This window comes from Aphelocoma coerulescens, chromosome 7, assembly GCF_041296385.1.
Source record: "Aphelocoma coerulescens isolate FSJ_1873_10779 chromosome 7, UR_Acoe_1.0, whole genome shotgun sequence".
Taxonomy (NCBI): domain Eukaryota; kingdom Metazoa; phylum Chordata; class Aves; order Passeriformes; family Corvidae; genus Aphelocoma; species Aphelocoma coerulescens.
In genome coordinates this window covers 23,474,428-23,489,554 of record NC_091021.1, presented here as the reverse complement: position 1 = coordinate 23,489,554, position 15,127 = coordinate 23,474,428, and the positions used below count along the sequence as shown (strand labels likewise).

Genomic DNA, 15,127 nt, shown 5'->3' with positions numbered 1-15,127 from the left:
CGGTTGCCATGGAGCCCGCCCCAGCGTCCCCCTCCCGCGCGGCGGGGCCCGCGCCCCCCGGCCCCCGCCCCGCCGCCGCCCCGCGCCGCCGCCCCGCAGCCCCCCCGGTAAGCGGCGGCGGCCCGGCAGCGGCGGCGGGCGGCGCCGAGCGGGCCGGGCCGGCGGGAGGCCGGGGAGCAGCGCCGCCCGCCGCCAGCGCGGCGCGGCACGTGTCGGGCGGAGCGCGGCGGCGGGGCCGGGGCGCGGCGCGGCGGCGGGCGGCTCTCCTGCTCCGGCGGTGCGAGGTACGGGCCGGAGGGGGGGTGGGTTGTCCCTGCGCTGCCCCGGCTGCAGCAGCTCCGCCTGGCTGCCCTGCCCCGGCCCAGTCTGCGGGGCGCTCCGGTGCTGCACGGTGCGTGGCGCGATGCGGGTGGCTGCCGGTGCGGGGCATGGTGCATGGCATGGCACGGCACGGTGCGGGGCGGTGCATGGCACGGGGCATGGCACGGCACGCAGCGCGGTGCTCGGGGCTGGATGCGGCACGGCGTGGAGCAGTCCCGCGCTCCGCACCGTACGGGTTTGCAAGGCACGGCGCGGACGTGGTGCAGTGACCTCAGTGCCTGTCTGTGTCCCTCTCCTTCTCCGGCTGTACGTGTGTCTGTCAGAGCCGTCCGTACGTCCAGTGGAGGGGTGGCTTATTGTTACTGTCTGGTGCTGGCACTTCGTTCTGGAGTGAATTTTGTTCCGTGTGTTCGTTTATGTGTCTGTGGACCGTGCAGGCTTCGTCCCGTCTGGTACCCTGTGAAGGGCCGGTTGTGAGGGAGAGTCATGGAACTGGTGGTGCTTCAGGAGTCAATGGCTGTGATGGTTCATCCAGGGTAGTTCGGTGGAGCGTAGGATTCACGGAAATATTTAAGCCTTCTAAAGTGCTTGTGTAATATTACAAATTTCAACATTAGCCATGTGGCAGAGAGATCCACAGGTTAAAACCCTCACGCCGGAAAACTTTGTGTGTTTACTGTCTTATGTGTCATCTTTTCATTCTGGTATGTGTGTCTGTTCCTTGGCCATGACAGAGGAGAGGTAGGGGCTGCGCAGCCCACTCCTGTTTCTTGTGGCTTTGAGGCTGTGAGTGTCACAGTAGCATCCAAATGATTTGATGTACACAGCAGCACCCCTCCTGCTCCTTTCTCTCCATGGACAGGTACATAAGTATTTCTTCCCAGGAAAATCTTCCAGGCCTCTAATCCTTCTCCTTTGTGAGCTCTTCCTGTCTGTGTCTATCAGCCAGAGTCCCTTCTCCTCTCCTATCCTCAAACCAGCTTTGCCCCTGTGGCTTTATCCCTATCTTAACATCCATTCCTAGTCTAGACACTCCACAGCTAAATTATTCTCAGCCGATGGCCAAGGGATTAAGGAAGAGCTATGGAGATGGATGTGGGACCTGATGGCTATCTCCACCTGATGGCAGCCCCTTGCCCATGGAGCCTGGGGCAGCCTGCCTGTAGTGTTACTGACTCATCTTTATTGCAAAGGGACAGTGTGAACTGCTCGCCTCGGCCCTCAAAGATGTGCCAGATCATGTTTTTCTCAGCAAAACAGGGAAGCTCTGGCACTGTCAAACAGCCTTTGGGGGTGAGGAGTCCCTGTGAGCAACATGTGGGAGATGCCGTAGCTGCCAGCATTGCAGGGACATGCCTGCTCACTTTCCTGCAGAATCTGTTAAACCTAGATGGTCAGTATGATGGTCAGGACAAGGTATAGCGATTTATGTGAGCCAGTTCTGTTTACTGATGTGCTTGTGGAGAGAGTGGGGATGTGTGAGTGCTCACAGGTTGGCAGGCTGTGGATTTTTCTGGCCTCCCTTCGAATCTGGCCTGCTGGCATGACGCTTCTATTACTGAAAATTACTTCTAGCGGGAATGCTGAATCACGTACTCCCCATAACCAGGAGATACAGTAGGATGAAGGTATCAGTCATTTGCTTTTCTTTAGTGGTGTTTGTTTTTTTAGTTTCCCATTTTGTCTTGTGCTCTTCTTATGGCAACCCAGGCAGGGATGCCAGCAGGCTGGGCACTTCAGCATGGTGCTTATTAGCAGAATTCTCCCTGATACTCCTTTTAAGTTTCTAGTTTAAATTTTAACCCATTCCTAAATCTCTTTATGAAGGGCTACCTCACAAAAAAAAAAAAAAAATCTTTAATTGTGTTTCACACCCTTGAGATCTTTCCAGACTGCTGGTTTGTCCCCTCCCCATCTTAGTCATCCCATATTGTGCTAGACAAAATTAGCTCCTAACCTTTCCTTATAAATCAATCCCTCTGGCCCACTAGCAATTTTTTTTTGCTCTTCTCTGAACTCCATCTGTTGAGGGTGATAGAAACGCCAGGCAGGATCCCAGTAGGTGTCCGTCTCGCCTTCCTCCAGAGGTGGCACAGAGTAAGGGGCAAGTGGCCTCTAGTGGCCATGGCCAGCCGCCGGTGTACCGAAGGGGAGCACCAGTGCTTTCAGGCTGAGGGCTCTCCATTCTTCAGAAACAGGGGAGCTGGTAGGGTTAGAATTGGAGAACACATCTCTCATCCTCACCTCTATCTCATCCCCAAAGCATCAGAGCTTTCTGACAGCTGCGCCCCAAGTCCTGCTGTCTTGGGGTGCCCACACATTGCATTCCTGCTTTCACAGGGTGGTGAGTGGGGCATTGATGGAAACGCCGTATCTCCCAGTCCCTCTGAAATTTCACAGCAAGTCCCCAGGGCTCTTTTACTGCTACTACAACTGTCTGGCTTTTAGTTGTTCAGCCTCATTAGAGTGATGGCTTCGGCATAATTCTGAATGTGCTGCTTTGATGGGTAAAGAAAGAGTAAGTGCTGGATTTTCCCTCCCTTTTAACTTCGTTTAGGCAGTAAGGCTGTAGGTTTAAACTCAGTGTAACATCCTTCAAAGCTGGTGCCAGCAGAGTGTGTTGGACCCAGCAGTTCTCCAGGATGTGGGTTTCCTCCATCCTGGAGCATAAAATGCCCCTGGAGCCTCTGCCTTGCTCCAGACATACCTGAGCTTGACCTGAAACAAAGCACATTGCTTCACACCACTGCTGATAATTTTTAGTTTACTTCAAAGGCCCCACAAGGCATGTTAGTGGCACAGAGGTGGAGCTGAGCATTAGCATTTCTTTTGTTAAATTACCTTTACCATTTTGCTAGGTTTTAGGGATTCTGACTCTACAGGAGCTGCTGTCCAAAGCCCCATTATCTTTTTACTCCCTAAGTTATAGTGCTTACAACGCATTTTTGCAGGCAGTCTGTAGTTATAAATGTTCTGTTCCTTAAAAATGTCCAATCCTTTCTTTAACAGTGGTGCCATGGCCCTGCAAAGTGAGGTTCCCCTGCCAGCTCTTCCCACTGGAATAAAATGTTCCCTGCCTTCAGTTTCAAATGTACTGCTGTTTGTTTTCATGGAATTATACCCTCTTCTTGAATTAAATGAAAAAAAAAAAAAAAAAGCCATGTATTAACCTTTTCTCTATCATGTCTCCTACTAAAAGGCAGCTCAGTCTCTGCTTACAGATGATTTCCAGACCTTTCTCATTTTTTTTCTGCTATGTCTTGGAACCCTTTTGCTCTATTTTTCTTGGAACACAGGTTTTGGAGTTGAAGATTACGGCTTAAGTTCGACAGGTGTTTTGACTGGGTGTTTTAATTCTTTTCTGCCTTGTTCCTTATGGCCTGGATGCTGCATTTGCTGTTTAGATGTCTGTCTTGGCAGCCTATTTCTCTTGAGCTGTTGAGGTCTTACTGAGGATGAAATTAGTGATGAGTCCAATGAGGTGTGTTTCAGGGGTTTCTTCCATTCTTTTGCCTTGTTCCTGATAATTAGGAAGGTGGACCAAAGGAGCACCCTTCATCAGTGGTCAGATTAGCTCCTCAAAAACTTGCCTTACAGATGGTCCTGGGATTTTTGGTTTGCGTAAGCTCTTCAGGTAGTCTGGGTAAGCAGACTGTAGACCTTCTGGAGATCTTCAAAGATAGAAGGGATGATGAAATGGCCTTACTGGTGTTATCCTTAGACAGTCTTTTGTATTTTAGAACAGTGTCCCATGCTAGGCACTTCAGATGAGACAGTAAGAAAGCCCTCAGCAGATAGCCAGGACACGGACTATAATACTTACTCCAAAGCTTTCATAGCTGGAGAATAGCTTGTTCTGAAAGATGGGTTTAAATTCTCTTTATTTTCTTTGTCATAAATACAACTCGTTACCAGAGAGATGTCCAAGCTATCCTCTGACTATGCAGTTTTTTGCTCCTTGATGACATCACTGAAGAAAAAATGTTTTCCTTTGCCAGTTTTGCATTAATTTGTATTCTACCCTTGTAGTTTTAACGAATGTCCCTTTTCTTGTGCTGTAAGCTGAGGACACTTTGCTTCTCCCTGTGCCCAATGCACTGTGTATGTGCTTCCATCTTCTGTTTCAGATGAGTTTTTGGAGGTCAGTATCTTCCCAGTGCCAGTCTCTGTACCATCTCCAGTTCTTCCTGGGGTGCAGCCCATGCTGCTTAGGCTGTGCTGCTGCTGTAGGTGGTTTGACTAGAGGTGTTTCCGTGTTAGTCTGTATCCCATTCCTTGCCAAGCGTGGCACCTCTTTGCCTTCTTCACCTGTAGTTGGATATTGAGCAGATCATTCCTTTGTGCTGCCCTCAGAGACTTGTGTGTCCCTTAGCCACACCAGTGCTGACAGGGCACAAATCTGCAGCCTGAAGGTTGGCCTCTTTGCCTGTAACATGTGTTGCTTTGTGTGTGGCGTTTGGACGATGAACTGTTTGTCCTTGTGCTGTCTTTGTGGTCTGCACAGCTCTCTCTGTGGTTCCTTCTGGCCTTTTTTGGGATCTGCCCAATTACAGCTAGGTGCCACAGGACCACTCTGCTGCCTGCTCCTGGCATGTACTCCCAGCACCTGATCTCTCTGACTTTTTCTTTCCCTGGTGGTCAGTCATGCTCCAGCTTTGCACAGCTGTGCTGCTGTAGACGTGGCTGAGCAGGAAGCTTTTCTTTCTCTTGCACAGCCCATGCAGGAGCTCTATATATCTGCTGTCTCCATTGGCCCCTCTGACCTTTCAGAGAAGGACAAGCTCCCACCTATCCCTGATCAGTTGGAGCCGGTGGCCAAAGCAGCGTGGGTTGGGCCACTTGCCCCCGCACAGTTCTGGGGACAGGCCTGTCCTAGTGATGCCGGGGAGGTTCTCCAAGGGCCGGTGAGGCGACCTCTGGATCAGGAGCCAGGGGCTTGAGGGCAGTGGCCAGCAGTCTCCCACGACATTCCCTTGTCCTGCCCTCTCTCCACAGGTTATGCCACTCTCCAGGTTTGCTGGGTGCCTGCCGGTGAAAGAGAAGGGTTGATATTTTGCCCAGGCCCTTAGGTCCTGAACCAAAATGGCAGCTGGAGAGTCCCCTCCCGTAGGAGATGTCTTCATCGACTTGCAGCAGGTGAGGTGGGAATCTGGCAGCAGTGGGGCTGTCTCTTCCCCAGGGCCCGTGTGCTCCTGCTGGCTGAGAGTGGGACTGGTATCCTGGCAGCGTGCTGCAGTAGGAGACACAGCCTGCGTTTACTGGGGACAGGTCTGCACAAAGGGTGTCTCGAGGCTGCCCATGAGCCCGTATCCTCTCCATGCAAACAGCAAACTGTGGCCCAGAAAAGGCCAGAGGTTGCTCTGTGAGGTCCCTCTGCTTTCACGTGCCACGGGGTAGGGTACGCAAGTGACAGGAGGAGCTGAGCCGCTTGAAAATAAACTATCTCCATTTAGGCTGAGCTTGGGGCACCTGTGCTAAGGTGAGAGGAGAAGCAGTTTCGCCCACTGATACAAGGCTGCTCCTAGGCCACAGCTAAGAACAGGGATGCGAGGAGAGGGATCTCTCAGCTAAAGCTGCCTTGCTCCCTCTTTCTGCCTAGCAGATTTGTCACAGTTGGGCCTCCTCCTGTTTCCATGGAAACACGGGAGTCCACAACAGCTCCGTGCTGGCATTTCAGCTATATTGACGGAAAATTTTACCAGCTGCAGCTGCTCAGGAGAAAGAAAGAAAGGCCAGGGGACGCCTGGTGATGCTCATCTCAGGGCATTTCCACCAGCAAAAGGCAGAGAAGTTCCCATTGCCTGAAACAGGAGGAAGATGGACAGAAAAGCCTGAGTTCCAAGGGGAACGGGGAGTCCCTAGGTGTGTGGAGGGGAGGCGGGAAGGCACAGGGTGGTCACTGACCGAAGGGCAGCTCACCAGAGCAGGGATGCTGTTTCCCAAGGGGAAATACAGAGGAGGTCTAAAAATGGGAGAGAGATGGCAGACTGGGCAAAGGGAAGACCGGAGGGCAGCAGTTAAATGTGAGGAGAGAAAAATTCCAGCCAAACCAAAGCTATGCATTTCCTCTAATAGGAAAAATAGGCACTGGCAGATTCCCTTGATACCTGCCACTCAGGAGAGGTGTGGAGGACCACTAAGGTGTCTCTGCAGAGTGTGCCTTGGAGCTTGCTGGTCTGTTCTGGCACTTGGTCTTGAGCAGAGCTCTGCCTATATGTGAGAAATTATACTCCAGGCCTGTTGTGTGGAGCCTGCTGCTCCTTAGCAAGCCGGCACTGTTGGAAGGGCAGGAGGATCCAGAGGGCTTTAGGGGTCTGCTGTGTTTATTCTTACCTGGCGGTTTCTGTGCAGGGCAGAGATCACGCAGAGAAAGCCTCTCCTGGTGCCGAGGACGATGAGGACTTGGATAAGACTTTGTCAATCGAGAGATTTGGGGACCTGATAAGCAAGTCAGCATCAAGCAATCTGGAGAAGCAAAGTCGCAGCTACAGTGAGAGAGATTTTGAATGTATGTAGGTTTTGAAACGTTGTACCCACTTCCACCCTCAACACCAGCCCTCACTCAGTCCCACGTGCTCTGCAGCCTTGTGCCAGGACTGCAGATTGTATTAGCCTGCTACTCACTTCCTTCCTCCAGAGCGTTCCCAAGGTGCTATGTACACACAGTTTAGCACCAGTGCCCACGGCCTGTTTCCAGTCTGTTCCTGTTTTCTCTGTCTCCATAGGCATAGCTACTGCACAGCCCACCCAGCAGCATAGCTCAGCCCGAGGTGTTCGCTCACCTCCTAGACCAGTCTCTGAGACCTCTGCAGCTACTTCCCCAAGTTGAAATTTCCAGTTTAAAACAATTTTTCTTCCATGTGGCTGCAAAGAAACATCCACATATGACCAGAAGCCAGGCTGTCCTCACCAGTCTGAAAGCAGATGGCTCCAGTCAGACATGCCTGTGTATTTCTAAATAGCACTCAAGAATCCATTGGGCTTATCTGATCAAAGAAAGGAACTGCAAAATAAAAATGGAGTGTGAATTTGAAGTGCTGTAGTTATCTCACCTGAATTCATCTGAGCTTATTTATTCCTCTAACTGCCCTTTCATGATGAAGGCAACTGGTCTGTCCAAGCTCACTTTGTGTGTAAAATGAGAATGTACCCACGAGAGTGACCGTATGCTATTGCCTGGTGTAGGTGGGTTATGTAGTACTAACAGCAGTGAAGGGCAGGAAGAGGCCCCTGTCCAGCAGCCTGTTTGTGCGGCAGACACATAGCAATGGTTGGGAGGTCTTCCCAGTCTGTGGCTGTCCACAGTCACATACTGCTTATTTTCCAGCTTGGCTTTGATGGGATACAACCTTGGGAACATTATGTCCCAAGTACATCACCAGGCTGTTTTCTGCTTGGCCACTCATTGCCAATGGCTGTTATAAAAGCTTGCTGGTAAAAGTCTATTACTGTAGTGCACCCAGCTGCTGTTTCTTGCCTGTGTCATTTCTCTACAGAGTTTCCATTCAAATAACACTTCCCATCTGGGCTCACAGTCACTTGTGCACATGGCTGCAAGGTGCTAATAGCTTTGCTGTGGGTTGAATTCCTGTCCTGTGCCCGTAGGACCTACCTGCTCAGAAGCTCTGCCTGTGTGCACAGGTGTGTGGGTTGGCTTGAAGGACATGGATGATCTGCTTGAGCATGCATGCAGAAGCTTTTTGAAAATTTGACTAGAGATTTGTACTCTTTGGGGTTGGGGTTTTTATTCCTTATTAGTAGGAGAGTCCTTCTTTTGTGAGAATCAAGCTTGTTTTCCTCTGAGCTCCTGATGTATTTCTGTTGTCTAGGACTACATCAACCCTGGTTATCAAAAGTTTTATGCAGTTTGTATTCATAAAGCTGGAAGATCTGGCTAGGTCATTAGACTTTTAAAGATAGCATACCAGCCCATAGAGGCGAATGCTCTCTGGGCTTAGAAGTCTTTCCTGCCCTAGTTGAAGCCAGGAATTCCTAATATGTAGGCTCTTCCTTCTGGGCTCCCTATCCAAATTACTTTTTCTTATCTCTTGTATCAAGTTCACCAAGAAATGTAATCAAACATCTGGGACACTAGTTTGGCAGTAACTTTCCATGCAGGCAGGCAGTGCAAGGAAGGGAGCAGGGAGGGAGGGCAGGGACTGGACGCACAAGAGGACAGGCAGGAAGAAGAGGGAGGTAGGAATCCTTTTGTGTTTGGGAGAGCTGCATTTTTCCTACCTCCAGACCAGCTCTGTGGAGATGTGATCAGTTGACACGAGGAGGGTTGAGTGCAGGAGTGAAGAGAAGAGCAGTGCTCCCCTCTTCTGTGCCAGATCACACATGTACCATCACTGCCCTTCCCTGCAGCCCAAGGCTTCAGTTTCCTTCTGATCCAAAACATAAATGTTTCTGTCTTGGGCTGAAGTGAACAAACCAGAAGGGAAAGATGGGCTGTGTCCTTGCCAGCAGCTTTGTGCTGTTGAAGGAGCAACACGTGTATAGTTGGGGTCTTCCTTGCTTTTTATATTAGAAATTCATGCCTGATGTAGCTGTGACATGCTGTGGAAGTACAGCAGCAGGACAGGAGGGTCTTTCTGCCACATCTTGTGAGTGAAATAGCGTACACCCAGTTAAGTCAAAGAAAAAAACACTTTTGAGAGAAAAGTGTTTATAAAGAGCCCAAACTTCATTCCAATTTGCAGACGTCTGACCATTCTAAATCTCCTCTAATCTTGCCACAAGCTGCTTCTTCTGAACCAGGGGGATGTGTGAAATATCCCTGCTGTTCCCAAGGGGGGAAACAAGGGAGAAAAGACTTGAGAAACCAAAGGAAAGGAAACATGACAGCAGAACAATGAACCTGCCTGGCTCTCCCAGGGAGAAGGTTACAGCCTACATTGAAAATGTCCTTTGAAGGTAGTTTTCACTATAAACAGATTTTGCTGCCATGTCACAGGAAAGCTGGGAAGGAACCAAATCAAAACAGACTGGAAACAATTCCTCAGGAAGAGCGGCCGAGCAACACCCCCTTGCCAAGTGGCTAGTGCCCCCCTGATTTCAGCAACTCCGGGTGCAGCCCCAGGACCTGTGCATCCTGCTGACTGTCTGTGGGAGGCTTTGTGCCTGCACATAGCCCTGGCAGCAATGGCTTCTCTTTCTCTCACAGGGGGATGCTGAGCTTACTCTGTTCCCTGCCTGGTGCGTTGCCTTTGTTTTGGAGTGAAGGCTCAGAAATGCCCTTAATTTTTTCTCATTCTGTAATTCCCATGACACCCAGGTCAAGCCTGTATAAATTTCTCTTTGTAGATTAGTTTAAAGAAAAGTCCTTCTGCCCTGTTTCTTTACCCTGGATTTTAAAAGACAGCCTCCTAACTGAACCTGAATTTCAGAGGCTGGTAGACACATGCCCTCAAAGTACCTGGGATGTGGACTTCAGTTGCATCTGCACTGTTGTTCCTGTGGCTGTGTAGGAGGAACTTTCTGTCAAAGCCTGGGGGATAAATAAGCTGCATCTATTCAACTCAAGAAAATGTTATGCTGAAAAGAAATCACAATCATTTAGGATGGAAAAGACCTTTAAGATCATCAAGTCCAACCTAACACCAAGTCCACTGCTAAGCCATGGCCTAACCACTAAGTAATGTCCCTAGAAAGTTTGTAAGGAGCCCAAATCATGCTTGTTTGAGGATGCAAGAAACATTTCCCCATGTTTAGGAAGGGATGTTGCCTCTGGCAAGTCAACGCAGCTCTGCACAGCCATGCAAATGGCTTTTGGCAACAGAGGGAGAGGGGTGCTGCCTTCCCCAGGGCGGTGGAGCTGTGTTGGGGTGGTTTGGCACTGCACAAGGGCTGTCTCCCCACCTAGCCCAGGCTGGACACAGCCTGCCGCATCAGTGAAAGAGCTTTGCTATGTCCCTGTGGGCTGGTGGCTCTCCTTGCCCTTCCTGGCCCTTGATCTTCAGACCATGCTGTTTCCTGGAGGGGCGCCTGGCAGGTTCCTCCCAGCCTCTTCCTGCCCCTGACTCTCTTTTTCTCTCTCAGTCCACCGCCAAACCTCGCACCACATCCATCATCCCCTTTCCACTCACCTCCCTTCTGCCCTCAAGTTCCAAAAGAGGCCACCCCGTGCCAGCAGGAGGAAAAAAAGGAGGAGGAAAAAGAAGAAGACCTCAATACCCCCCTCAGAGGTCACCCCCACCATCCAGGAAGAGGACGAGGAGGGAGGAGAAGAGGAGGAAGAAGAGGAAGAAGAAGAAGAGGAAGAAGGAGAATCTGAGGCAGAGGAGGTCCAGGAGAAAGAAATCTCTGCAGAGTCTGAGGCCGAAGCTTGTGGGAAGGACACATTCCCTAAGCTGGAGTCCCCAAGCAAACCAAAGGCAAGGCCAGGGCATGCCTATCTGGATGGGGCTTGGAGTCTGGGGGGAGGTGGTAGGAGGGTTCCAGTGAGTATGCTGCTCAGGGATAAGAAGTTGTAGCTGTGCAGTATTGTGGGAAGAATGTTTTTGTCCTTGCCTAGCAGAGATGGCCACCAAAGGACAGTGAGAGGTAAGCCATTGCTTGGTGTGGATGCAGGGGCATCCACATGACTGTTTTGGGGCTGTTAGATCCATGGGGGAAGATCATTGTGTCTGTTCTTAGGGTTTATAGTATAGTGGAGGGCTCACTATGCCCAGTCCCAGGGTATAGGGCATGTGGGGAAAGTCATTGTGGCCCACCCTGGGCAGGCTCTGTGTGCCAAGGACTGGGGTGAAGGCTGTTTGCCCCAGCTCTCGCTGTCAGGACTGTTGTCTCTGCAGTTCACCGTCGGCAGCGATGAGGAGGAGTCCAGCAGCGCCCTGGCTCCCACGCAGTTCCACGTGGAGGAGGAGTGTGGCATCCTGTCCCCCATGCCTCGCTTTGCTGACCTGCTGCAGGACAAGCGCCCCGCCTCTCTCCACAGGTAGGTGAGCGGTGCCAAGCTGCCTGCTGCTCTCCCTGGCTCAAGGTCGCCGCACAGAGTCTGTCCCCAGGGGTAGTGGCTGTGCTTAGCCTGAACTTGCCTGCTGAGTCAGAAGGGATGTGGGTCCCAGAGGGAGAGCATCTGTGAGCAAAAGGGCTGCTCTCTGGTGGGACAGTCAGTCCATGGAACTCCTGCAACCTCCCTGGGTCCATGGGTTAGAGGGTTGGAGGCACTGGGCTGCACACCTGGAATACCCTTCCTCCCAGCTAACTTGTGCTGTTGTGCAGATCTGCAAGCAGGGAAGCCCCAGGAGGGGACCATGAGGCCATCAACTCAGGGGTAGGTCCCTGACACTGGGTACAAGCTGATCCCACTCTGTGGTAGGGAAGAGAAGGAGCAGAACAGGCAGCCTTCAGGTTTTGCAGGAGATGCCTCCTGGCCCTGCTCCTTCTCAGGAACTTGCTGATCAGGGCTTGGGCCATGGGACCCCGACCCCTGAGGGCCACTGCCCGTTCTCATTCACCCTGTTTACTATCATCAGTCTCTTTGGTTCCCACAGCCCCCCTGGGCCTCGAGAGCGTCTGTCACGTGGGTGGGAGAAGCGCAAAGCCTGGGGGCAGGTGGCGAGTGGACAACGGGTTACCTATGACTTGAAGGAGAGGATGTGCATCGGCAGCATGACCACCCTGGAGAGCGCGGCGTACCAGCGCGTCCCCACGGACGAGGCCGAGGCCCAGATGCTGGCGTCTGCTGACCTGGATGGCATGAAAAGTGAGGCTTTTCAGCACTACCTGCATTACCAGTGCATGTGTCCCTTTGTCTTGTGCTCTCCCCTAGCAGCCTCAGGCATGGTCTTCAGCCTGCCACAGGATCTGGTCCTCACCTTCCTGTTCCCCAGATCCTTCTTTTCCAACAGTGTCTTATCTCTGTCAGCTTTGCATTGTCCACAGTGCTGATCCTCCTGTTTTCAGCATCTCTACTCCCACCTACCCCATGGATGCCTGTTCCTTCACCCACCCTACTGTCCTCTCTAGTTCAGGGTTCCCAGCATTTCCCTGAGATCCAGCTCTCTCCTCTCCTGACACACTTTCCCAGCAATCAGCCCTCTGTGTGACACGCCGCCAGCTCTGGTATTGCAGAAAACCTGAGGTGAGGAGCCTTCCCTCTCCTCTGCTCTCCTGGCAGAGGCAGCTGCCCCCTCTGGAGCGCCTCAGAGGGGGACTGCCCCTGTGCGTGGCACGAGGACAGAGAGAAGAGACGTCATGGAAATGCACGCTCCGGGCCCGAGGACATGGAGAATTCAATAGGTTGCTCTGCAGGCTGGAGAGGGAGGGAGACACCAGAGGGGAGTGAGGGAGAGAAGTGGTGCTGCACACACAGCCTGGCTGTGCCCAGGCCACGGGTGCCGCATCCCTGGGCATCTGGCACAAGACCCCACAGCAAAACGAGGACCCTCCTCTGGAGGAGCTGGTGGGGAAGCCCCCCACGGAAGCATCCCTGGGTGGAGCCAGCCTTCCTGGAACCTCATCAGCCCTTGGGGCTGCTGCAGCCGGCACCTTCATGCCCCGTGAGCAGGAGAGCGAGGCACCGGGGCTGGCCCCAGGGCTGTGGTGAAGCCCCCCCAGGGGGGCAGCTTGCGTGACACACATCAGCCTGCCTATCCTGGCTCCTCATCTGAAGACATGTCGTTCATGACACCTGACCCCTGACCTTCACAAGGACGAAATGACAACCCTTCAAGAGAGAGAGGAGCCAGCGAAGGAATCAGAAGGGGGCAGCAGCCCGGAGGTAGTGATAAGCACCTGTATTCGCAACTCACTCGGCTATGAAGATTTTGATGAATTTGCCTTCAATTTTGAAGACTATGATTTATGGGAGGCCATCAGAAACCATCTGGGCTACCCGGGCGGGGAGCCCACCTGTAAGTACTGGAGCAGTGACCCCATGGTTGCAGCTGTAGATCAGAGCCCCCGGCTACAGTGCATAACCCCCCCCGGTGTTTGTTGTCTGTACCCTCTCCGTGTCAGGTTGGTCTCCTGATTTAGAGGAAGTACAGTCTGCCCCACTGTGTGTCTGGGGACACCAGAGGAGCTGCCCGATGCCTGTGTGTCTGTGCGAGGTCTTAGTACCGATCTGTGTTGTAGTGCTGAGCTGCTTTCCTGTGTGTGTCTCGCTCAAGCAGCTCCAGAGGCAGCTGTGTCTTGCTGTTTGTGCTTATGAGGATGTGACCTGTGCCGTGGCCAGAGAAAAAGCAGCTGTTCTGAGGTGTGTATAAGGACAAAGAGATTTCCCCTTCCATTTGTAGCACAAGGTGACAGTGTGCTGCTGCTCTGTTTGCTGGAATTTGAGTCGAGGTGCAGATCTGACAGCGGAGGTGGATATCAGGTTCTCAGCTCTGCACCATAGCCTAATTGCCCAGAGGAAAAAAAAATAACCTAGTCTTTTTATCTGCATGTTTGAGCATGACTGTGAAACTAGCTGATGGCAGGCTGGCTGGGGTGCCTGGAAGGGGGAAAAGAGGAAGGAAGGAAACAAGAGTGGGGAAAGCAGGGGAGGAGAGAATAGGAATCCTGAGAATCAAGAATGTCTTCCTGTTCTCTGCATGTGTTTCCATACCTGCACATCCCCTGCAGAGCAATTTCTGAGCTGTCTCGGAGACCACACAGAAACCAGAGCCTCACTCCTGTCTCGCACAGGGGTCCTTCCTCGGTAGATGATGGTAAAAGGCAGCCCACCTTGGGAGTGATCCTGTTCATAGCCATGCCTCGTGGGTGGTTGTCCAAATGTCCTCATCCGGATCATGTGTTAATTTTTCAAGGGATTTTAGGAGTGCACATGGGGGTGTGATGTCCCAGAGCTAGCCCAGTAAACAGGTTTGCACACAAGAGTGGGAAAGCAGAGTGATTTTAACAGGAGCTCAGGATGCCTTGGTTCAGCTTCTGGCTCTGCCACAGACTCTGTTTGATCTTGGGCAAAAGACTTAATTTGCCCTGCTTCCCAGTCCCAGCATCATGTTCTCTTTGTCATGTATTCCATCTTCACAAGCCTTCAGGGAAGAAATGTCTGCCTGTGTACTTCTGCAGGGACCAGCAAGTGGGGATTAGCTTCTGGCTGTCACAGTAACAAGTCTGCTACTTGTTACTGTAAATTGATAGAGCATATAATAGTAGCAAAGTTCAAAATAGGAACCTGGAGCAAAGTGGTCCCATCAGCTGTCCCAAGCTGAGTGAACTGTAAATTAAAGGTGGGAAAAAATTGTTCCAGGTTCACCTTGGAAAACATGGCTATTCTTGGGAAGGTAGAAGGGGCAGATCACTCTGCAAGGTGTGTTAATGCATCACTTACAAAGTGGGGAAATTGGTCTTTCTAGCAGTTAACACATTCATAGATTGCTACAGCTAATACTGCAGGTGCACTGTACAGTCAACTCTTTAATTATTTCTGCAGTGAACCCACATTGTGGATTAATCCTGCAGAGAGGTATGGCAGAGACACCAGAGTCTGTTTTGTGCAGAGCCAGTTCACTTTCAGCCAGTGCCACTTGCCCAGCTATTCACTCTGTGGCAATGCCTCTTCCAGGACCAACTCAGATCCAGGAGGAATCAATTTGCTTTTGAATAGAATGGGGTCCTTGGTGTCCTTGCATTCTTTTAACTGTTTGGATCATGGGGAGTGCTGGACCCGGACACCTCGTTGGCAGCAGGGATGAGCTGTCCCTGTCACACTGAACTTAGCATCAGCCAGGAGAGACTTGGGCTCTGTGCAGGACAGGGCAGTGGCTTTTTTCAGAAGCTGGCATAGGGTTGTGTCTTAGAGTATGTTGATTAGCATTTTGTTTAGTCTAGTTTTAAGTATTTCAAGAGTCTG

The 15,127-nt window shown here is 51.7% G+C and overlaps 1 protein-coding gene across 1 annotated transcript in view; it reads left to right on the top strand.

The window, feature by feature from the left end:
• The first annotated feature begins 251 nt into the window (after positions 1-251).
• Positions 252-15,127, top strand: part of SLC4A3 (solute carrier family 4 member 3) — a 32,118-nt gene continuing 17,242 nt past the window's right edge. Inside the window, exons 1-6 of the mRNA XM_069020845.1 lie at positions 252-284; positions 5,317-5,457; positions 6,673-6,829; positions 10,363-10,697; positions 11,118-11,260; positions 11,820-12,031. Coding sequence (XP_068876946.1) covers positions 5,404-5,457; positions 6,673-6,829; positions 10,363-10,697; positions 11,118-11,260; positions 11,820-12,031 — 901 coding nt within the window. The 5' untranslated portion in view covers positions 252-284; positions 5,317-5,403. The remainder of the gene's footprint in view (positions 285-5,316; positions 5,458-6,672; positions 6,830-10,362; positions 10,698-11,117; positions 11,261-11,819; positions 12,032-15,127) is intronic.